Source organism: Ambystoma mexicanum, chromosome 5q (assembly GCF_040938575.1).
Source record: "Ambystoma mexicanum isolate Mex_15411 chromosome 5q, UKY_AmexF1_1, whole genome shotgun sequence".
Taxonomy (NCBI): Eukaryota; Metazoa; Chordata; class Amphibia; order Caudata; family Ambystomatidae; genus Ambystoma; species Ambystoma mexicanum.
The window spans coordinates 1136632879-1136658318 of NC_090933.1; the positions used below are offsets into that span (position 1 = coordinate 1136632879).

General features: G+C 43.6%; 1 protein-coding gene across 1 annotated transcript in view; it reads right to left on the reverse strand.

Annotated features, from left to right (window-relative positions):
• The window catches only part of DNAAF11 (dynein axonemal assembly factor 11), a 408750-nt gene that overhangs the window by 189751 nt on the left and 193559 nt on the right, over window positions 1-25440 (reverse strand). The window contains exons 7-8 of the mRNA XM_069621647.1: window positions 19663-19737; window positions 5363-5428 (exon numbers count right to left, since the gene is read on the reverse strand). Coding sequence (XP_069477748.1) covers window positions 5363-5428; window positions 19663-19737 — 141 coding nt within the window. The remainder of the gene's footprint in view (window positions 1-5362; window positions 5429-19662; window positions 19738-25440) is intronic.

The following is a 25440-nucleotide window of genomic DNA, read 5'->3' on the forward strand; positions in this document are numbered from 1 at the left end:
ACAGAAAAAACACAGTCATCACAAAAAAATCGACGGTTAAGCGACATTGCCATGGCTATTCATAAAGATTCTTCAACCAAAAAACCGGACATGACTACAATCATGTCGGCAATGTCCATTGTTTTAACACCATTTTGCAAGTTATATGAAGCACTAAAAGAAGAAATCCAGGATAATACAGCAATTCTCTCCAATATGATAGCAAAAATGGCTCATGTAGAAAGCTATATAACAGCAGTAGAAGCACAAAAAAGTATTCAAGAGATCCTGTGGGAAAATAAAATAGAGACTCTAGAAAGGAAAATCGAACTTCTGGAGAAACAAAAAAATAATCCGGAAACAACACAACACTTAAAATGGGGCAAGCACGTGGCAGACAAATTCAAAAAATCAGACTATGAGCTGAACGGCCTGGAGGTCATCATAGAGAAGAGCTCAGTAAATCCACCATCGACCCAAAATAAATCAGCAACACCGAGAGCTTCACATACACTCTCCTGGGAGGCTAGAGCAAAATCACCACATTTGGTTCAAAGTGCAAATAAAACAGAGATGAAGAAAGACGAGATCCAAACTCTCGACGTCCAGTCCTCCCCGAAATCTTCAGATCGGAGATCACCTAGGACGGCGGATGAGTTCATTTTAGATTCATCATTGATGAACATATCACAACATGATAAATATATTCAAACCAGCACGATTACACAGGTGTTAACCGCCGCCCCGATAGACAATATAAGGAAGGAGAAAAAAAACATCACAGAAGAAAAAAGACCTCTGAGTAACGATGAAGAAAAGTGGGTGCTAGTGAAGCGAAGGGAAAAATCGCCCGAAAAAAGAGACGTCAACAATTATAATAGTAAAATCCAGAAAGACAACAAAGTAACACCACAAAGAGCGAGGCTAAGAAGCAGAAGTAGCCCGAGAAAGCAAGTACCCGTGAGGGGAAATGGGAAAATGAAATTAGTAGAAAGAGGCAAAACCCGATTGTTTAAACTTGAGCAACAGGTCATCAAAGAAGACAATTTAATTCTAAACCGGCCAACGGTTCTGCAGATCCTGAAAAAATCTAAAACTCTTAGGGGCCTCAGAACAAAGGACCTAGACTTGGTCGAACCGTACCACAGGGGCAAGACAGCAAAAGCATTTTTACATGTAAAAGCTGAGAGTATAACGCATCTGGATAAATCAGTGTTTGAAGAGTTGAAAGATATGGGCTTCCATTTGAGAGAGCTAACATACCCGCAGCAGGAGGAGCGAAGCAGAAACCCAATAAAAATCAACGAACATAGCACACATTACCATTCAAAAACTGAAATGTTGTATTCTCATAATCAATGGAACGAAAAGAGGGACAACAAGTACGTTCGTGAAGATCCAAAATATAGTCGAAGAAATGTGCCGCTGAATCGGGAGGGGGCCTCAAAGTGGGGAAACACCAAATCACGTCTGAGTAGCCATCAAGAAAGCAGTAGTGACCCACAGGAACGGAGACCTATCAATAGAAGCAGAGAAAACGAGAAATCACCACAACAAACCAGGCATTCCAGAGGAGAAGTTATGCTTCAAAAGACTTCAGCTAAAATACAGGAATCAAGATCGCCGAGAGGACCGTGGGACTGGTTTACATCTACCTGGTCAAAGAAATCCCAAAAATAGCAACAAATAGGGCGGAGCCTTGAGACATCGACATCGGCTTCATCCGTAGAGGAACGGCCCGATAAAAACCATTACAAGGTAGGCTCATGGAACATCAGAGGGCATAACCATTTAACAGTACCGGGGGATGTAAATTTGGGCATATTTGATATAGTATGCCTTCAAGAGACGTGGCTACTTGAGAAACCCACGTTGGATGGATTCTGCTTAGAAACCTCGGCAGCAATTAGAGGTCCTTTAGGAAGACCATCGTCCGGTTTGCTCACAGCCATTAAAAACGGCCTAAGACTGGAACCTCCAAAGAAATGGAGAGAAGCATACGAAATGCTGGTGACCCTTTCCACATGGTCTCCCCCCATGGGAAAGGGTAATGGCGCCATAAGAAATACCCTAGCAATTATAAATTGCTATTGGAACCCTCAGCGGACGACAACAAAGGCTTTCTGTGCAATAATGAGCGCAACTATTGATCAGTTGTATGAAGATTTCGACGATATCGAGATCATGGTATGTGGCGATTTAAACGCCAATTGCAATGAAGAAACAGAGAAAACAGGGACAACTGCAACACAAGAATGGGGAAAAGCATGGATGAAAGTAACAAGCTCCAGAAATTTACAAAATATAGCGACACTCTTCCCAAACCAACTGAATATCCCGACCTGGGAAAGGGGAGTGTCAAAAGCTACCCTAGACTACATCTTCGTATCATCCGGATTGGCAGCAAACACAGTGAGCTTTAAAGTGCTGAAAACAAACAACAGTGACCATAACTTACTCACTTGTAAGTGGAATGGTCGGAGACCAACGAAATTGGTATACAAAGCCACACTCGAAACAAATGTGCAACAAACCCGTCTACGCATAACGGAGGCAAACATCCAACAAATAAAATTAGCCTGGGATGAAAAAGTAACAGCAAATCAACAAGCAAAAATACCTGAGAAACCGGACTATCTACCACTCCTTGTACCATACCAGAAACCAATAGTCGCCAGAAAGAAGGCCGTACCACAGCCCGCCCATGCATACAATAAAGAATTGGTAGAACAAAGGAAACTTGGGCGGCAATTAAAAAGAAAGGCAAAAAAAACAAATCGGGCACAAGACTGGTCAAACTGGAAATTGGAAGTAAAAAGATATACTTCCTGGAGAAAACAAGCAAAAGCGACACAATACCAGTTGGACGCAGAAGAAATGATGAAAAAACTGATTACCAACAAATCTAGCGACTTCTGGTCCTTAATTAAAAAAAGCAACGTATCATATAATCTAATACCAACCAATGCCGTATCAGAAGCAAAATGGATGGAGTACATTTCAAAGGAATTTGAGGAACCCCAGAACTTGAAAAAAGCCCTGAAACCGGCAATAAACACGTCCTGGGTGTCGATAGCCAATGTGGCAGACATTGAAAAAAAAATAAGAAGTCTGAAAACATCCAGAGCACCCGGCCCGGACGGATTGACAAACACCATCCTAAAAGAATTCCCAAAAGACTGGGCAAAAGTGATTGGAAAGATTTTCGAGACCTGTGAACAATCCCATCAAATTCCAGAGACCTGGTTAAAAGCGGTTATCGTCCCGATCTATAAAAAAGGTAGTCGGGAGGACCCCGCTAATTATAGACCGATTGCTTTATTAGACATTTTAGGAAAGATCTTTTCCTCCCTCATCCTGGACCATCTGAGGATATGGGAAAGGTCATCAAAATCCAAAGACATATTACAAACAGGCTTCCAGAAAAACGGAATGATAGCAATCAACATCTTGATAATAAACATTTTCAAAGCAAAAATCAAAGAAGGAGCACCAAAAATATATCTGGCCTTTGTGGACATGTCAAAAGCGTTCGACAAAGTGGACAGAAATATGCTATGGGAAAAATTGAATGGGTGGGGATGCCCAAGATCATTGCTGGATCCACTAATTGCCCTGCACTCAAATACAACGGTAAGAGTGAAATTAAACCAACAGGGAATTCTCTCAGAGGAAATTCAAGTAAAAAGAGGCGTAAAACAGGGTTGTCCGCTTGCGCCCGCACTCTTCATCGCCTTCCTGGGAGATTTGCAATATTCGGAAAATGAGATCAGAACGTTCCCTCCGAAATTAGGGAAAACAACTATTCCCCGTCTCCTATACGCGGACGACGTGATTCTCATCGACCAGACCAAAGTGGGTTTACAACGGAAATTAACAAACCTGAAAAAATATATAGATGAAAACCTCCTGGAGATAAACAAAAACAAAACAAAAATCATGACCCTGGAGAAACATCGAAAGAATCCAACAACAACGGAGTCATGGTATCTGGATGACATAAAAATTGAAAAAGTAAAAAACATCAGATATTTAGGGTTTGAATTAGACAATACTACAACAGACAAAGCTATGCAAATAGTACTCTGGGACAAAGTGAAGAGCCTGATAGCGCAAATGAGAACAATAGACAAGAAATTTGGCAAATTCACTCTAACTCCGGCAATTAACTTTTATAAAATGAAAGTAGTGCCCTCGCTGACAAGCGGAATGGAAGCCTCTCTTTGTATTCCGGAGAACATATGGAATAAAATAGAAGGTATGGTTTGGAGATCGGTTTTGGGACTGCCCAAATCAACTGCAATTGCGGCCATTAGAAGGGAACTTGGGCTAACTTCTCTGGCCTCGATAGTCGACGTCAGCGCAATGAGGTTATTTAGAAAAATCATTCTGGCAGACTCCCTCCCAATCTATGCTGTAGTCAAAGAAGAAATGGTAAACGGAAATTGCATGGTATTCAAAAAGTGGGCTGAAACCAGAAAAGAAAGATTGTCGCAAATAATGTGCACGGAAACAGACTTAAAAGAAAATCCCGACAAAATCAAGCGGAAACTGCAGGAAATGGACTGGATCAGAACCATAGAGGTAGCAGCAGACAACAAATTGTTACACCATCTTCCGCCTACGTTCAATAAACTAAAGGTACCTATAAAATATGTCAGTAAATTCCCAGAAAAGGAAAAAAGACACTTGTTTATGAAAGCGAGACTAAATATACTTCATACAAAACAAATACTCGCCATCCGAGGTATGGTGGAAAATCAAGTATGTAGGTTATGCAAAAACGTGGACACTGTGGAAACAATCAGGCACCTAGTTTTAATCTGTCCACACACTAAACAGAACAGAATTACTTATCTATCGCCGCTGATTACAAATCCCTGGATGTTCGAAGAGGATAACATATGGAACAGACTAATCTCAGGTGAAGCTACGCGGTGGACCATGGCCATGGCAAACCTAATTGGATTGGCTTTCAAACAGATAAACAAAATTCTCCCCATTGAAGCCGCTTCATCATTACCAGCCTAAGGAGCTCCTGGACAATTGTATTTGCAACGCATCTACTGTTCGCAAAAGATGTATTTTGATCTGTAGAAAGCCAATTTTTCGGAGAATCTCGGAGGGTTAAATGTGTAGACCTTTTTGATAAAATTACAGGTTTTGGCCTGAAATATAAATCAAATAAAAAAAAAATTAAAAAAAAAAAAAATTACTTCTAATACTACTGGCGAGAAACTTCATTGTACTCATGAAGTATGCAAAGCAAACACAAAGTAATCCTTATGCAACCAATAGAATATGATATACTCATTATTAACAGCATTTGCAAAAGGCACCCAGTCGATTGGTTTTGTCAGAAAATAAATAAAGGAAGTTTAACCTATAGATGGAAAGATCCAGGATGAGTTGGTTATTATCGTCATCTTCTATCAAAGAGAAGTCGATCCTGAAAAAAAAGAGTAAATGCATTGTCAGAGTAACCAATGGGAATTCAGAAACACTATGGAAGGTGTCAGTAGTTATGACATATTTTATGTAACTCAATGTATTAACAGTTGTTCAGATAGAAGAAATGTGAACCCAGTGAACTTTGTCTAAAGTGATCTTTGCTTTTCACAGTGATAAAACAATATTCATTGTAATGGATACCACATTTTGCACATCTAATTTCCTGCCCCAAAGTGCAACATTTGTGACATGACCTTTCTCCAAGCCCTGTCAGGGTAGGAAGGGAGCCTGACCCCGAACAACCTGTCAGATTCAGGAGTGCGGCAAGCCCACTCCCATTCCCTCCTTGCCTGGACAGATGGCGGCGGAGCACCGAGAAGGAGAAGCCACACGAGGAAGCCTGCAGAGAGCCAGCACAGCAGCATGCAGTTTCCCTGCAGGGCGATTCCATCCAAAACTCTTTTCGCCCAGTTCGGTTTTGGCGCGGTGGGGAAACATTGTTCCCTCTCAGTGCCCCTCATCTGTTATCTTCCAATGAGGGGGACACTCCTGCAATCCCCCTTTTCCCCCCCAACCTCCTCTCCTCCCCCTCCTCCCCCCACACCATGCCATCTGTTCCATGGGGACACCCCGCCATCCCCAGACTCCCCACCTACCCTCCTGTTCCCAACATGTTACACATTAATACACACACACACGCACTCCCATACACATATACATACTGTGAAGAATCCTACGTATCCCTCACTGAAACCCTGCCTACAGTCTCCTCCCAGGTGGCCGGGGAAGCCAGACGCTTCCTGATCCCAACACTGGGGGTGGTGCACTGTGGGAGGATCACCTGGGAGGAAACAGGTACCAGGGTGGTGAGGATTTTCCATGGGATGAGATGCTGGATTTGTCCTCTAGTGGGAGGATTCTTCCCAATGTGCCTAAAGAGGTAATGGCTTATTGCCAATGTAATGTCTCTAAACCTCATATTAGATCTAGGGTTGTGAACCCTAAGGTTATATAAAACCACAACAATCTATATCGAAAGAAATATCCTTTTCAGTATCCCATACTAAACCCTTTCCTCAATCCCAAGAGTACAATGTAAAGGAATATGGAAATGTTGTCTTCACTATACCATCTTCGTCTGTAATAGCTAATTCTCAAAGACCCTCTGTTATACCCTTTAAAGGAATTTAATTTACCTTTACAAGCAATGCAGAAGTGGACAAACTTAACTTTATTGAAAGTAACTACAAGTCCCAGAATATTAAAGGTATGGAGACGAAGAAGAGGGCTGAAGAGGCATGCAGATGTACTAGTCAGGCAGTTAAGCCTAGTAGCCATTGCAGTAGTCAAGCAATTAAGGCTAATGGCCTACACCTGAAGCCCATTACTGAATCTGGGAGGCATGAAAGGCCCCCTCATGAAGGAAGAGTAGAAGGAGTTGGAACAGGAGCTGGAAGGCTGGCTGTAGCAGTAGAAGTAGAGGAGAAGCACAAAGTTGGCAAATCACGAAGAAGTGGGAGCACGGAAGGCACACCAGGACGCGGAGACAGAAGATTTAACCTGCAAGTTCTGCGAGAGCCCTGGACTCCCAAAATCTTAAATGCAGAGGCTGTGCCGAGAAAACGTGCAGGAAGCCGAGTTTTCCCAAAGGAGGAATCCTCTCCTCGCTGAGCTATCCTCTTGCGAGGATAGCTCAGCGGCAACATGCTCGCCTTGGAAGCAAGAATACACGGAGCACTGCAGGTTCGATCCCCAGGTCCACGCTTAGAAACCTCTGAGTATTAGGTGTGTTACGAATAACCTATCATAAAGTGAGCTTTATTGCCATGATTGCAGAGCCGTAAACATGCAAGACACTAAGGCCAGAAGTAGAAGGCAAGCCGAGGGTCTCGGGAGGAAGAGGAACTGCCAATTCAAGTGGCCAAACCAGAGACACCCATGCAGAAGAAGGGTGTGGGGTCCCAGCAAGCCAGAATTAGCAGAAGTGGTAGAGGAAGCTGGGAAAGCAGTGCAACCTGCAAAACCAGTGTTTATGAAGCCAGCGAGTGAAACACAGCGTTCTAGAACAGTGCGCAAGCCTTGCCGGTAACTGTAGCCAACTCCTAATTGACTTGTGTATTGTTTAATGCGAGTGAAAGCTGTTCGATACATTCAAAGTCTTATTAACAGTGGAATTGTAGCACTCGCGTTTACTAGGAAAGATCAATGCTCGCCTGAGAAACTAAAGTCATTGAAAACCATTTTTAAACCATTTAATGACTGTTACTGCGTGACAGAGTGGTCGCTTGTCCCTAATTAGGAAGAGGGAATTCTTTCTAAACCATTGCCGAAAATCTAACGTTGACAATATACAAGTTACAAAGAGTGAATACTACATCTAAAGGAGGTCGCATGTGCATAATTCTAATTCCCAAAAGAATTCAGATTATCATCCTTTGCCGTTCTATGGGAATACTTTTCTTTATTCAACATTAACCCTTAAAATCTGCTTTAAATAAAGGTTGCATGTGCCTAATTTTGTTTTCACTTGAAAGACTGAACCCTATACTGTAGCCAGAGTTGTCATTCTTTACATTTCCACAAAGTAAAGAATCTAAGCCTTTGAAGGGAAGAAACAAGGAATACCCAAGTGAAGAGGCAACCCCTTTTGATAGTGAAACTAGCCTTGCAGAGAGTTAAAGAACCATACAAAGAACACTGTGAAGTTGTTAACAGTCAAGTGGCCTAAGACACAAGTATACCCTTATCACACAAAGCTGAGAGAGTGGCACCTAAGCTTCCGGTTGATCATTTGGGGGCAGAAAGGTATGAGCAAAGCTGCGGAAGCGGAATCAAATGCTTGTGAAGAATATTCTGAACTAAAGTACCACCTGTGGTGCCAAAGACTGTTGAAGTTAGAGGGAAGTGAGTCTTATTAGCAGAAGCAGGTTGTTATGGTGGCAGACGACAGGAGAGGCTGCCCCTTTTTGAGAAAGTAATTAAAAAGGAAGAGTGTCTTGTCTACCTGAAGAGATTGAAGTGTATCTTGTAGAAGCCTGTCTAACAATTCAGAGTACGGAGCTGTAGTAGTACTTAAACTGCAGGAAAATATTCAGTTGTCAGCAGATGTAACCTTGAAGTGGTATGAACAAGTAATTGTCATGATGCTCGCTCCCGGGGAGCCGGTTCAAGCCCTGCGTCCCTGAAAGTGGACATCCAGTCCCCAAGGAAGGACCCAGCAACCCCATATAGGGGCCCTTTGGACAGTGTCCTGGCGCCTATGGCGCCAGGCTCATAAAAGACATCAGTCCTGGCGCCATAGGCGCCAGGCTCATTATGGAAGTGCTTGGGTGCACTTACCTGATGCAGACCATGCTGCAGGATCCCGGCCTCCTTGAGGCCTGAAAGGAACTACTTTACCTTTGGGACTAATTTACCATCCGGGCGTGGCCGGGGAAGGATACATACCTGATTGGAGGAAGGATAAATACCTGGAACTTCTTCCAATGCTATTTAAACCCCACCCAAACAGCCACACGTGCTTCGCGTTGTTCTGCATCTAGCAGCTGGACGCTCACCGTGTCTGCTCCTGCATCCTGACTTCTGCCACGCCTGCCAGCATCCTGGATCACCTGCAAAGGAAGAGAAGAAGAGAACAGAAGAAGGAAAAGTCCTTACCTGCTAAATCCGCATCCCGGAGACATCTCGCCGACAATCCTGAAAAGGAAGACTTTTATTTAAAAGCTCATCGCGTCGATCGCTGCAGCGCCGCATTCCGCTCACCTTTACAGGGCGCCTCCATGTTCAGCAGCGATCATCCGGATTCGCAGTCACGCCCCAGCGCCTAGGGAGAAAAAGACCAGAACAAAAGGTGAGAGAGAAGGGAATAAGGAAAGCTAAATCTCCATGTTAAGACTTACCTGTTGATTCATTCCCTCTTCATTTCGGGTCCGCGCCGCATTCTGGCATTTCCGGACCCCGACCCCTAAGGGGAAAAAGAGACATCAGCGTTAATGAGCGAATGAAAAGACATTACCAAAAAACGCTCATTAAAGACTTAGCTGATTTCTACAAGGATTTCACTTCTCATCTCGGGTCGGTGCCTGTTCCCCGGCATTCCGTACCCCGGCCCCTTTGGGGAAAAAGACACTAGCATTAGTACATTAATGCATGGACACAAGGGGAACCTCTTATCAAAAAACTTACCTGGAAGCCAAGCAAGTTTGGTTCTCACCAATCCGAAAATCCAGTGAAGTAACTGGATACCAACGCGCCCCTGCATCAGAAGCAGGATGGAGAGCTCGTCCTTCCAGACCCTAAGGTGAGACGCTACGAGGAATCACAGAAGGGTTTCGAGGAGGATGAGAGGGGAAAGTGGGAGGCTGATTGCATTACCCCACAGACAGTTAATCCCCTATTTTCGCCTACAGAAGGATACTTCTGCGAGCCAGACAAGCCAGATTTGGGGGCCCGGTCCAGTCCGTCTTCCGAACCCTGCGCATCACCTTAGAAGAGATCACAGCAGCGCGAACCAGGCGAGCGCCTCCGTGGGAGTCAGGTGAGCGTTACAGTAATGTACTGTGGGACAAAGTTGACCGTTCTCATAGTACCAACAGCAGAAGTATGGTTGTAGAGGTGGAAGAAGCAATATGAAGAAAACATCCTGATAAATATACCAATGTATAGTTTTAACTAAAATAAGTCCTAAAGAACTATGTATTAACTATGTATTCATGATTTGGGGAAATATTACACCTTTTTTGAACTGTGGCAAACTACTACTACTACTAGGAAGAAGAGACAATTTATCACAACCAAGATTACCATTGGTGCTATTTCTTTTCTGGAAGTTGGAAGGAGATTTTTTCATCTAGGAGAAAAAGATTCGTTACCAGTGGATTTTTGATTGATGAATTGTGTCTTTGACTTGGAAAGATCCAGAGAGAGAGATTAACACCTTTCTTTTCTTTTGTTGAACATTTTAATTCCTGGTGAGGGGACCTTACAAGAGAAGGTAATCCAGATTTGGTATTCATGTTGTTTGTTGTATTGTGTTGCCATATAAGTTCTTGTTGATTAGTGCGAGGGCCAGTTATCCCATGCTAGAGAATGATCCCTTTAGCTTATAGGCTACGCAGGGAATTCCGCAGTAGAGTAGGGCAAGCAAGGATTTGTTTTCATATATTTTCTTTAATAAAATGGCATATTTTAGTAAACCCACAAGCAGTTGCCCGCCTCGCATTACTGACTCCTCACAATGCACACGTGCATCCACATACCGTAGTTCTTCCCAGATCTCCACCTTCTATCCCAGCTCACGCCGCCACCAGTCCCACTTCCTGGATACACTTTTCCCAGCGACAGGCCCCTGTTGAGGGATTGTATGCAGCAAAATGGCATAAGACCCTGCAGAAGCCTAGCCCGGCAGCCTCCAAGAGTGGAAGGCAAAGAGGGGGTGGAGCTGGCCTCAGGTGGGATGCTGCTGCGTAGTGACGAGCCCACACAGTGCTGTAGAAAGGGGCACGGCTCTAGCAGACTTCTGCTGGAGCCTGCACCTCAAGAGGAATCAACTACACCACTAGGGATTCTCTGTATTAAACACTAAACCAACAGGGAGCAATCAAATAAAAATAGGCCTGCAGCAGGCTCGAACAAGAGGGAACAGCAGTTACCTATGAGACTCCCTGTGGCCCATGTTAGAAATGTGGCAGGATCCCATGTAAAAGGGGCGGCCTTAGAAAGCCCTTTTGAGCATCCCCAAGCCCTTCACCTGTCACACCCCTTCTGAGTAAGTTAAGTGATTGGGTAGGGCTAGTGGAACAATACTGGGAGAGGAGGGCTATTTAGGGAAAAGCTTGGGTATAGTTTAGGATGGGTTTAGTTGGGTGAGGGTTACAGGAGGAAGGATGATGTCCGAGAGGCCAGAGGAGGAGAGCGTGGAAGAAGTGTGAAGGTTGCATGAGAGATGGATCTGTGGAGTGGTTGTGCGTGGGTGTGAGGAGTGACTAGTAGTGGTAGAGGAGCGACAGTAAGGGTTGTAAGTGAAGGTACTAGTAGTGGTAGAGGGAGTAGTAGAGTGATAGTGAGAGTAAGAAGAGTTTGAGAGGAGAGGTAGTTGTAGTGGCAGTAGTAGTGAGTGGTAGTGCGAGGAGAGGAAAAGTAATAGTATGAGAAAGGAAGTGGTAGTAGCAAAAGAGAAGTGGTGGAAGCTGTGAGAAATCTGAAGGTGTCTCACCTGCTAGTTCCCAGGGATCAGCCATGCAGGTGGCCAGGACACAGCCATATCCTTTGGATCCAGTTCCTCGGGGTGGACCAATGCAGGAGGAACACTTGAATGAGGGGTCCTCGGGAAGTGGCAATGGGGCACCAGAAGGTGGGACGCATTATCCCCTTCTTTGCAACACTGTTTCCCCATCCTACCAGGTAGGATAACTAGGAACTCAACACCCCTTTCTCTATACAAACACGGTCTCATGGACAGTTCACTGTGAGTGACAACGGACTAACACCAGAGCCGTATACCTGATATGTCCCAACACAAGGATCAGGCGGAGTCAGGCAATTACTGATAATGACATACACCTGTATGTACACCTGACTTCCATCAAACTTCCCCACATGGATAAAAGGAGGAGCACAAAAACACACCCTGAGCAAGGCAAAACACATGAGGAAGCAGCAGTTCTAAGATGGCCGTTTAATATGAGGAGAAAGACGACAAGACCAGAAAGTGTTGCAAGGAGGCCCTTGGCCTTTACAGAGGAAGGAAACTGCTACTTTCATGAGCTAAAACCGGGAATTAAAGATGAAGAAAGGTGCATTGTGTGTCGAAGGTACCCGGGTCTCTCCCTCATCAATAGCCAAGGTGGTGAGGAGCGATTGCCGCAGTGCTGTCTTTGGCTCCTACAACAAAGCCACAAGTCAGCACAGCCGGGGAGACTGATCGCAGACTGCTCTGTGTTAGAACCAAGGGTGCAAGTTGCAACATTGTATGAACAAATCTGCAAAGAACAGAGCGTAAGACATATGTGATGAGCGATGCAAATATAATTGAATAACCAAGCAGTGACTGAACTTTTAAAACCATGGTGGATGCCATATACATAGTGGTCCGACGCCATGTGGGTCCTCATTCAAAGGTCTCTGTTTGGTATCCAACTGAGAGCCTAAAATTGTGAACTGTGAAATCGAAGTGGTCCTGCAACGGGCCAAGCCAAACCCTGTGCACATTCGAAAGTCTTTGATAGCTAACACGAACTGGGAGACTAATTTTGAAAAGGGGCTCTGAGCCAGACTGAGTGGGATCCAGGGTGAACTGTGAGTCGCCCGAGAAAATATATACAAACGTAATTGGTATGAGCCTGGCTGAAGGAGACTAATTGTGAAAATGGGATCTGAGCCTGGCTGAGGGGGATCCAGGGTGAAGAGTGAATCGCCCTACTTTAATACCTGGAAAGGAACATTTTCGTTTGTTTGATACATCAGGCCCTCTGGATCAAGAGAATTGATACCTTAAGAGACTTGGGCACAGAAGGACCTGATGCTTGAAATGGAATTGTATCTTTGTGTCGAAGAAGCCCAAGAGTGTGCTATACTCGAGTGAACCACCTTGTCCCATCCTGAAAACGTGGGGAAGGGAGGCCAATGGCCTGAACATCCTAACTTATCATTTTATGAACACTTCTTTCTTTTTCCATGAACATTTCCCCACACTATTGGTAAACTACCGATAAGGATTGGCAATAGGTTTTTTAGTATATGCCCTTTTATTTTGACGAGACTACACTTGGACTGCGTTATTATTATTTGATGGTCTTAGCTTGCTCCAATCTTTAGATTTAGGTTTAGTTAGGTGTTTATCACACCCTTGATAAAGTTCAATAAACACCCTTGAACTGTGATCACTTGTGTCCATCTTACTTTGATACCATGCCTTCCTTACTTATGGTGTCAGCAATGGGATGTGACTCAATTGAAACAAATTGGAGAACCCTACAATTCCAAAAGCTTAGTCATAAAGCCTTCAACCCCTCTGTTGCCATGAAAGAATCAATAGGCTTTGATATCTGTACCAGTAGAGATGCTAATTTCCCGCCTGTCAAAAGATGAATGATTCCCACAGACTTAGTGTTGATACCCCCTCCTGCGTGTTATATACGATTGGCCCCAAAATCTAGCCTGGCCTGGAAGTTTGGTGTAGACGTTCTAGCAAGCGTCATCGATCCCGGCTTCCGGAGATACATAAAGGTTCTCTTACCGAACCATGGTGAGATCCCATTTGAAGTACATTGTGGAGACAAAATTGCCCAAGGGCGTCTTGAAAAAGCTTTAGAGACAGTGAACCAGAGGAAACAAGGGAGAGAGGTACCTTAGGCTTTGGGGAAGCTGATGAACCATCAAGCACTGAAGAAAAGAAGGGCGAAGAGCCTATCATCTATCCCGACCTAGCTTTCGCCCAGCAAAATTATCCAGGCCTCACTGAGGCTTTTTTTCAAGCAATTCCCGAAGGAGCAAATGTAGAGAATGGAAGTCCTTTCTTCTTCTTAGAGCAAGGATTTCTATATAGAAAAGAAACATCCACAGAAGGTTTGTAAAACCCAGTTGGTAATCCCCAAAACCCACTGAGATTGGCCATTCCCATCTGAACGGGGGAACCTGGGACCATCCAAAACCCAGGCACTCATTAGCAGAAATGTTTTACTGGCCATGTATCCATGCTGATATAAAAACCTTTATTCAGACGTGTGAAAAATGTCAGAAAACCAGTATTCACATCCCATTTCCTGCCCCTTTAAATCCTTTGCCAATCATAGAAGTCCCTTTTTTCAAGAATTGGGATGGACATCATTGGACCTTTGTAAACATCTAGACTGGGCAACAAATATGTCCTCGTGATTGTCGACTACATGACCAGATAACCCAAAACATTCCCTATGCAGAAAACCACTCAGCAAATTCTAAAGCACCTCCTACTGTATTTTCCAGGTTTGGCTTTCCTAAGGAAAGCCTAACTGATCAAGGCTGAAATTTTATGAGCAAGCTCATGGAGGAAGTCAAGGAACTACTCCATATTACCACCTCACAAACTTCAGTGTAACATCCCCAAACAGATGGTTTGGAAGAAAGATTCAAAAAAATGCATAAAATGATCCTAAAAAAGTTGGTAGATAAGGATGGGAAGGACTGGGATTGTATGATACCCTGGGCACTGTTTGCAGTGAAAATAAAACCTCAGGCATCTACTGGATTCTCATTTGAAGGTCTCTGTTAGGTATCCAACTCAGAGCCTAAAATTGTGAACTGTGAAATTGAAGTGGTCCTGCAACGGGTCAAGCCAAACCCTGTGCACATTCGAAAGTCTTCCATAGTTAATACAAACTGTAATTGGTTCGAGCCCGGCTGAGGAAGTCTAACTGTGAAAAGGGCATCCCAGCCCGACTGAGGGGGATCCGGGGTGAGCCGAGAAAAGATATATGAACTGTAATTGGTCCGAGCGCTGCTGAGGGAGACTAATTGTGAAAAGGGGATCTGAGCCCAGCTGAGGGGGATCCATGGTGAACAGTGAATTGTCCTACTTGAATACTTGTAAAGGAACTTTTTTGTTTGTTTGATACATCAGGCCCTCTGGATCAAGATACTTTTTGATAACTTAATAGACTTGGGCATAGAAGGCCCTGATGCTTGTAATGGAACTGTGTCCTCATGCAGAAGAAGCCCAAGAGTGTGCTATGCTCGGGTGAACCGCCTTGTCCCTTGCTGAAAACGTGGGGAAGGGAGGCCAATGGCCTGAACATCCTTAATTATCAAATGTCTCTTTTTTCATGAACATTTACCCACACTATTGGTAAACTAGCGATAAGGATTGGCAATAGGTTTTTTAGCACAAGCCCTTTCATTTTGACGACTCCACAAGGACTCCGTTATTATTTGATGGTCGTAGCTTGCTCCCATCTTTAGATTTAAGTAGGCGTTTATCACACCCTTGATAAAGTTCAATAAACACCCTTGAACTGTGATCACTTGTGTCTGTCTTACTTTGATACCATGCTTTCCTTACAAAACAAAGGAGAGTTGGTAGAAGTGAGCAGGGAAAGTAGAAGTGGCAGTAGAGTAAAAGTAGTGGTAAGTGCACAGAGGCAGTAGCAATAGTGGAGAGGTAGTAGTGACAAGGAGGTGAAGAAGTAGGAATGAGGGAGGGAAGAGAGGTAACGGAGGGAGGAGCAAGGGGGTAATTGGTGGTAGTAGTTGTAGGGAGTGGAGGCACAGAGGAGGGAAGAAGTGAGAGGAGAATATAAGGTAACATCAAACGGTGGAAGTAGGAAGGCAGAAAGGAACATCAGAGGGATAGTAGAGTGGTGGGGAGGAGAACATCTTGGGACACCAGTGTAGAAGAGGGCTAGGTGAGACCATGTATGCCTTCTGAGCGATTCAAACTGTGTGGAAGAAGGCCCCATCCTGAAACTCCCATAGAACACTAAGCGGGCATAGGAGAGATAAAGCTAGAAGGCACTTAAGGATTCAGATAGGCCACGACTCAAGGAGATCATCATTTGCCAAAGTAACTCAACAGACAGTAGATGTCACCTGGCTTAAACCTGTTAAGTTAGGGCAAAATTTCCCCAAAACCTCAGTTAGCTGTGAAACCCGAAGATTCCGTCAGCCAACCTGTTTGTTCTTGTAACAAAATAAACACCCTTGAACTGTCCATTGGAGCCAGTTTGGTTGGTTTAGACATTAAAGCAATAGCAGTACATAGAAAGGTTTGATACTGCATTAGTCCAGTTTTAAAATAACACAAAATCATTAGATTAGAATTCTAGTAGAGTTCTTCATCAGATGGCAAAACGAGCAATAAAATAAAATCTATGCATTTTAAGTTGCTCATCTTCAAATATTTGACATCCCTATTTCTTCTTTGTGTGGTATTAGAAAGGCCACATTTCAAAATTATCACCGACAGGTGTGGCAGTATGTGCCCTTGCTGTGTAAAGTGGTGACCCACTAGCATTTCTGTTCTGTGGTTTCAGATAGTGTATCTATGTAGGTTCATTCTTTCACATACTTCCTGGCAAATCCCACTAACATAATTTATTTACTGGCATTTCTTGAATTTGATGAATCTGCAGTTGTACAACCATTGTGTCTGTACTGTTTGTGTCTGTAGGCTTGTTGTGGCAGATTTGGTGCATATGCGTTGATGTTCTTGCATCTACGAAAATTGTAAAGGTCCGTTCCTTGGCTCATTTGTCTATTATCTGGTAGAAGTGCCCTTCGGGGACCATGCTAGATGTTTCAGCTGTGTGTGTGTAATTGATGACATTTTCTTGATAATGTCCCTCGGCTCATCAGCCCAGGTGAAAATTGGTAGGTGATCCTTAACAATTCTATTCAGTTGTGTGAGTTTTGGATGATAAGTGACAACCAATGGAATTTGGTCAGCACTTTTATTCTCTACTCTAACACGTAACCTCTGGACATTCTCAAAACAGAAGCAAATTCCCTGTCAATGTTTCTGGCGGATGTACTGAGTGTGGCAAGTTGATTGTCCCTTTTCTTCCTGTTTGAACAAGTCGGTTGGTATAAGATGTCCTGGCTATAGATAACAGAAAAATGTAGTCATGTGAAAATGTTCTTAGAAAAAAGTTGTCTTAAAAAAATGTAGTCAATCAATACAAGCAATGAGAAGTGTGAAAATGTTGCCAGTAATAAGGTCGCCAAAAAGTTATTTTTAAATACAGAAAGGTACAAAGCTGTAACCCTAACTATGACCCACACCTCTAATAAAACCTACACAATCACCCTAACTTCATTTCTAATCCCTTCTCTCCCCTCCCCATATTCTACCCTGAACTCTTACAGGAAAATAGGGGCCTCATAGCTGGTTTTGGGTGAAGCAGTAAAAATGCAGCAGTAACGCTTTTACCGCTGCATTACCACTCCGCCCAATTATGAGTTGGGCGGAAAGTTGAGACTTCACTTGCAGCTCTGAGCTGGGGGTAAATCTGCGGACTTTCTGCCTAATGGACCCAATATAAATGGGGACATACTGCCCCACCGCACCTTGGGATCTGGCACTAATAGCGGTAATGCTAACAGCGTTGGAAGGTATCCGCTGGGATACTGCCCGTCGTGATGAGGCCCAAACTCTTCAGCATGCTAAATCATTTCATTTGCATGTTACTCAATGCAAAATAAATAGAAAATGAATAGTGAACATAACTCCAACCTCAACAGCAGCTAGCAACAAATTACAATTTGCCCTAACCCAGACACTTGCTCTAATCCTAACCTCCTCCTGACCCTAACTGCTAATCTAATCCTTACTTTACCCCAACCACTAGGCTTATCCTATCCCCTACCCTACACCAAGATCACCATCCCTCTCCAACCTCCCCTGTTTCTTTAACACTTACCCAAACCATTACTCTATTAGCCCTAGCCTTTCCATAACCCCTAACCTAATACTTAGCCAGACACTTAATCTACTCTAGCCCCAAACATCACCAGCCCTGCAGCAACCACCCTGACCCTAAGGCTTTCCCTAATTCTAACAAAAACTCTCTTCTAAGCCTAAACCAGGCATTAACAAACCCATTAAGCTCTCCTTAATTGTAATAATTGTCCTAGAAGCACTGCCTTTTGGGCTACTTTTCAGCTGCATTTTCGGCTACTTTTTGCTTGCTAACTTTTTCACTGTATAGGTATTTTCACCACATCTTTTCTACTGACTACATATTTGTTGGCAACATTTTCACTGGATCCCATAACAGATTATTCTGTGTAGCATGGATGCAAACTTGCTCTGTGCAGGAATTTGGTCCTGTGTATGCTCTTCTCTGACTCTTCCATGGTGAACGTATTAGTGATGGAAGCCATTTATTGATTAATTGAATTAAGAGAATCTTTGCCTTTCTAAACCAAGAACATGTTATTGATGTATTGCAGGTATAAAAGTAGTTTCTATACTTTTTGTTCTAAGATCCTCTACTCAAGGTGTGCTGTGAAAAGCTATGCATACATACAGAGGTGCTGTTTTTGTGCCCATAGCCATTCCGGTCTTTTGGAGGAAGAATCATCCACTGAAGCCAACAGTGTGGTGTTCGTATATGAAGCTCATAAGACCTGTGATGGCCCTGATTGTAGAGTCCGTCTTGCTGGCCGCCTTATGCAGGAATCACTGGCATGCAGCTATTCCATATTTATGGGGAATGAGGGAATGAAGTGAGGTAAGATCAAGCATGGCCAGGAATGCATAGAGTGGCATACATTCTATCTCTCGAATCTTCATGAGGAAATAGATTGTGCCCCTAAAAGCTTTTTGTGTCCATCAACCGGAGATTTTAGAAAGGATTCCATATATCCAGATATGGCATTGGTTAATGTGGAGCTTTCAGAGCATATAGAATATCCCAGGACTTTCAGTGTTTGGTATTAGATGTTTGGAGGTGTTGCTTGGCATGGACTTGATGATTTTTCCAGCATATTTATGTACTTCATGGTGAACCCAGCCCTCAGTTCCTGGTATTAATCTACGTCAAGAAGTTATGTGCCTTCATTTTGTAACTCTGTGCATCCATAACTACAACAGAAACTCCTTGTCTGATGGTTTGATTGTGATTTCTGTGTTTGTTTTGACTGCTCTCGTTGCCCTTGTCTCTTGGGAGGTAATTGGAGGTAATGTTCTATTCAGTTGTCCGTTTGTTTTACAGCTGCTTACTAAATCTTTCTCACATATTGTGCTGCAAAATGCACTATTTCAACCTAATTAAAAAAACAATTCTTGAGGGATAACCTCACCAAGCCCTACTAAGGTGGTCCCAGCTCCCCCTATATGCTTGGTCGCTTGCAATAATTTGATTGAAATATCAACACACCTCCCGTGGCCAAAAAAAACATAAGCCATTACTGTCCATAAATCAATTTCGACTGGAGGTGCCCCCTCAAGAGACCATGTCCCCAGGAATGAAAACTTTTCTGCGCGACTGTTCTAAATTATTTCAATATTTGCTCCAGAAGAAAAGCTTTTTGAATGATTAATAATGTGCTTGTTGGTTAGCCAGATACTGTAGTTTCTCAGTTCTGAACCTTTAAAAAAGTAGTACACATGTGCTAAATCTATGATGCTGGATACTCTGGTATCTTTATTACCAATATACAGTGTATGTAATGCAAACCTGGTTTACTTTGCCTTGTAAACTATAAACAGAGTTCCAATCTCTGCACTTTAGGTGAGAATGTTTTTAAATCACTTACTTGGCCTCATTGACATTCAGTACGCGCCCTTCAGCAGTGACCAACGTTCTAGTTTTATGCGGCTTCTTTTCTTCCCTATAAAAATAGATAGCAAATAAATGGTGAAACATATCCCCCTTTCTTCAGCAAAAGGACAATCATGACAATCCAAATGCACCAATGGCTGGCATATCAGTATCATACATAATTGCATTCACCTGCACCATTAAACAGCGAAGCATACAGTCCCAGGAAGATAGCTCCGAGGCAACGTGCTCGCCTTGGAAGCAAGACGACGTCGAGCAACACAGGTTCGATCCCCGGGTCCACGCTTAGAAACCTCTGGGTATTAAGCGCGTTATAAATGACCTATCATATGAACCAAGAATCCGTTTATATGAACTGAAATGTGCAGTTCATTAGTGGGCTTCACATTGCTAAATGCACTGCAGTTATTTCACCATACTCTACATATGGGTAGTGAGCGGGATATTAAAAGCCTCTGAAGATTTCACTCACATGACCTTTGACTTAAGGACTTTTTAAAATTTTACATTACACATCCTTTGGACTTGATACAATTACGTGACATGTGGTGCATAAAATCGCCGATAACTTCACTTGTAGGCACTGGTGTATCAGGGGCCCCACAATACCCACAATACCCTGGGAAGGGATCGGAGGGAGCAATCGCCCCTATCAGGTTAGGTGGAGAGTGGAGGGTGCATGGACCTAGGCATTAGGAGGAAGCTATTCCTTGCGGAGGACGGTCTTGAGCCGCACTGTGAAATGTAAAAGTGAGGGGGAGCGTCTGGTGTTGATGGGGAGGAAGGACGTTCCTGAGTATGGGGGCTTAGGCAGAGAAGGCTTGTGTTCTGGTTCTTTCCTTCCTGCACCAGCAGAGTTCATGTCTGCACATGTCCTTGTTTTTGATTTATTGTGTGAGTGATGCTTGTGTGGGGGGGGGGGTTTGGGCGATGTGTGGGTGGGTGATGTGCGAGTGTGCACAATGCATCCATGTGTTTGGGAGGGGGCTGCATCATGCAAGTAATTGATTGTGAAAATGCTGGTTTATTGCCTTTGTGCAATATCATCCAATTTGCTATATTGAGAATTTTTGAATAGATTGTGGCAGCAGCTTTATCTTTTTCGTAAAACATATGCTGTAAAAGGCACCATTTCAACAGATTATTTCAAAAAAGAGTTTATGAGAAACATTCAATTTTTCTTACATTACTTCGGGCAATGTTGCTATGCTTGCATGCTTATGCTAATTTGTGGAAGATGTCAAGGCCCTTGCACATAGGATATTCCCCTGCCACCAGTGACCTTGTATTGTTTACAAGGCCATTGCCACCTTAGGAGCCGCCCAACCCCTGGGGACCAAAGGTTCCTCTGCTATTGCCAAGTGCAAAAAAAATGTATTTGCCATGCACATTGGCGGCTGGAACATTTGGGTGCCACTCCCTTGTTTCTATGTTGGGTGAAACATTTTATTACATATTACACCTAGTGCAGTCCGCATCATGCTGCTGCAGCAGCATGGTAATCATAATCATTAGGCATGAGAGGTGGCCCACGCCGTCCTGAGAGTCTGCGATGCAGACTACGCTCCTTCAAAGAGCTTAAGGGGTGAGGGATTGCAGCAGGGTTCAACTTGGGAGCCTCCTCATTTTGTGTTATACCCCTACTCCTAGGGCAGAGGGAGTCAAGACACATCTGAAAGGGAAGCATTGTGGTATAAAGGAAACAAACAGGAGTTTACATCTTTATGTATTTTGGCTGAGATACCAATGAATTTGTGTAGGATGCCACTGTACCATAGATGGCAGAGACTTCAGAAGGCCCAATGTAGCCACTGCTTCCCGACCCTGTTTCAAGCAAGGGGGTGCACCTCTCACCCCGAACCAGGGACAGTCCCCTCCATGGAAACCACCACCCCCACTGTTTTCATAGCAATGATAAATCTTCCTGACCTTTCAACCCCAGAACTTTTTTGCTTTACTGGTGGATTATTTTTCCCTATACCTCACTGAGTGGGAACCTTTTTCCACACTCACAATCTTTTACTCTTGTTATGGGTGTCATTGTTAAGACTCTCCATAGTGTCTTTAATTTGATCCCCTTTGACAATGTTTGGCACATACTGTCTATTGTTGCTGGGTTGCCCTTCGGGCTCCCCTTTTAACTTTCTCTGACTAACCTTGTGAGAACTAGAGTTCCCAAGGGTAGAAAGGATCTTTGGATCCTTTTTAAATTTCATTAGGTGAGACCAGAACCCCCACCTTATGCGCAGTGCTGGGGAGGTAGTGGGTCTCCCCCTTCTCATTCTAAATGTAACATTTATGTTACATGGACAAGCTTACCTTTAATGGCTAGTGTGAGTGAACCACAGCCACAGTAAAGGCCCCCATGTGTGCTCATTTTACCAAAATGGCCCCTGTCTTCTTTTTTCACCATTTCAGTGTTCCTTGTCCGTTCTTGTTCTTTCCCCTGACCTCCAGGGTGGGAAAATCCTTTGTGTTAAATGTATCTTCGGTGGGAATCCTGTGGATTACCCGCCCAGGCTCCAGAGTGCCTGTGAAGGCAGGAAGTGAGGGAGGAGTCCAAAACTTCATAGCCCTTTGTCTTCCAGCCTGAAAGCACTGCCAACTCCCCAAGTTTGAATGTTGCATAGCTGTTTGATTGTCTGGGTTTCTGCATAAAAGTCAGATCCTGGAAGCTGAAGAGGTAGTCGACCACTGGAACCGAAACCGAAGAGGATGATGAAGAAAACACAGCTGAGACGATGTCCAGCAACTGGAGAGCCTGCTGTGTAACCAGAGCAAGCTGTTACCCTTCCTTCCAATCAACCTAGGGACTCTGAAAATGACGACCACCATCCAGAACCTGCTAAAACCCACTAGACTCAGGAAGACTTGCATTTTGAGCCATCCCACTCATTCTGCGGGCTTCCGGGGCCGCAATACCCCAATACCCTGGGAACTCGAGCCATTGTGCGGTGCACTGTCTTCCAAATTCTGAATCTTGCTGAAACTTTGTGGGCATTCCAGAAACATGAATCGAGTCTGAAAACTCCCCACACAAGAGTGCTGGACCTTGCAAATGACCAGAATATAACCAGCGATATTCAGTCTTCTTCTGGCTCCTGAAAAGTGTGCCAAAACCACACAGCTGCATCCCGCCACAAAGAAACTCTTGCCTGGAGCCTTCTGCATCAATCCTTGCTGAGAAAGCCCACCCAGGGTCCTGTCTTCTGTCTTCATGATAAGGAATTCAGCGCCTGGCTACAGATCCTGAAGTCTTCTTTCTGGAGCTCTTATGCTAGGTACTGTGCTAACTTGGTTATTTACTTACATTAATTCTCTTGTGATTCCTGTGTAGCTTTGGGGTGTTTTCTGTGATTGGGAGTCCTTTTGTCCAGTTCACCCAGTACCCTCCTGAGATCCTTCAAGGGTGTCTTCACTGAGGTCCCGGGACATTCAACTAACTTTGAAAGTAGAATACTTACTTGTATGAACAGTCTTCCTCTGGAACTCTGTCTTTGCCTGCAACTGAGCCTTATCCAACCCTGCCTACAGCTGGCTCATAGTCCACTAGGGTCCCTCTTCTGCCTCTGAGAGTACTCGTGTAATTGAATTGGAGTCTGCCTTGAAAAGTATAACAAGTATTGAAAAGTTTACTTAATTGTAAAAGAGTTAGTTGTTAACTGTAACCCTGACAGTGAACAGTTACACAAGTTTTTACTTACCTTGAAAGTGTTCCGTCACTAGTAAAAGTATAGGTAAAGTTATTACTTACCTTACATATGTTCTGCCATTCTGAAAAGTATATATACGTTTTACCTATCTGGAATACCTGTGTGCAATTCCGAATAAGTGTACTCAAAGTCTTACTTTCCTTAGAAACTGTCTCGCCATTCTAAAAGAAAGTAGATAGTAGATTAATTTACTCGCCTGTGAATTGGGTCCCCCTCTTCTTAAAAGTAAGTCTGTTGGTGGTTCCAATGTACTATTACTGTTAGGATATACATGTATGAGTGTCCCCAATTGGGTCTGACTTCCCCGGACTTGCTGTTAGCATGTCCAGAATAAGGCTTCTTAGGTTATACTTGCCTCTAATTTGCTGATAGCTCCTTTTGAAAAGTGTATAGGGTTTACTTACCTAGTCCTAGCTGTGTGCCACCCTAAAACAAGTTAAAGAGTTATTGCTTCCCTTAAATCTGTGTTGAACTGATCTCAAAATCAAACTGTAATAGTATATTACAACATTAGGTTTTACCTGCCTAGAATAGCTGTGTGCCATTCCTGAAAAGTGTTCTTAGGTGTAGCTAGTCTTGGTCTGCCTTAAGCCATCCAAAGTAGTGTAATGCGTTCTTACTGATCTTAGACTGTTTCACTGAGCTAAAAATTAAGTTTAATTGTAGACTCCCCTAGAAGAACAGTGTTATTTTGAATCAGAGTGATAGGTTAATACTGTTCCTGGAATAAGTGTTCCACGCTTCTGAAAAGTATATTGTCCAGTTGACTTACTATGTGATTTCTTGCTGAGCATCACAGTACAACTGTTAGGGTCTACTACGCTTGTATTACTGAAAGTAATCCAAAAGTAGCTACTGGTTTCGACTTCCCTAGAACTACTGTTAGGTTTTCCAAATAAGGTTATATGCTTTGGTCTGTGCACCTTCAAGCATAGTGTTGTGTTTTTTATAATTGTGGTTATATATAATATGATAGTACTTATTCCCCCCAAGATTTATCTGGGCCTACTTGTAATTAAATAAACCATTTATTTTTACAATACATAGTGTTTCAGTGTTTCGTTGGACTATTTGTATTACAGTTTCTTTGTATTGATTCTACAGCCCTCTCTCCTTCCTAAGATACGTCTGGCTGCTCTGTCTATGCTACCCTGCACTCAGGTGTTACAGTCTTATACTAAGAGAACTTCAGAAAAACTGTCCTAACACCCACCTTGCACGGGTAATATAGCTCAGCAGCAACACACTCGTCTTGGAAGTAAGAAGACGCAGAGCAATACAGGTTTGAATCTCAAGTCCATGCTTAGAAACCTCTTCGGTATTAAGCGTGCTATAAATAACCAATGATACATACATACATACATACGTCCCAGGCCCACTGGGCCCATCCGATCTGGCCCCTGGGCAGGCCGACATTCGCCCTAACACAGGGACGGACGAGCTGCCCCTTGCATCAGCAGCTCAGTCCCCTAGTTCAAACTTTGTGGGGGGCTCCCCCCACACCACCTGGTGCCATTTTCAGGAACTCAGCCTGGGGGGCTGCTCGAGGCAGTGACCCCCCAGGTAAGCCTTCTTCGTCTTCTCTCTTTCCCTCCTTCAACTGGCTTTTTATTTTAAATCCTCTATTGATTTTGGGCATTCCATTGTTCTTTTCTTTTTCTTTCACTTTAAACATTCCATCCAGCCCCATGGGTAGGCTGGATGGTTTAGTCCAGACACACTGTAGGAGGAGACTGACACACATGTCGCATAGTTGTTGTCATACACCTTTATTATAACAGAAATAAAGAGAAAACCTACCTCTCCCTGACTCTAGGAGGGGTTTCCCTACCTCAACAAAAATACTAAGGATTCAGTGAGGATGTCCATGTAAATCAAAAGTCCACCATCCTGTTTCAAAAACCTAACTCTGTCCCTTATACCTATAAATAAACTAATGACGTAGAGGATCTTCATTGGTCCAGAAGAATGGCTCCCTTCTTCTGGACAACATATCACAGTTCCAAGTCTTTGGTGGGATCTTTACCCGGGGGAATTAC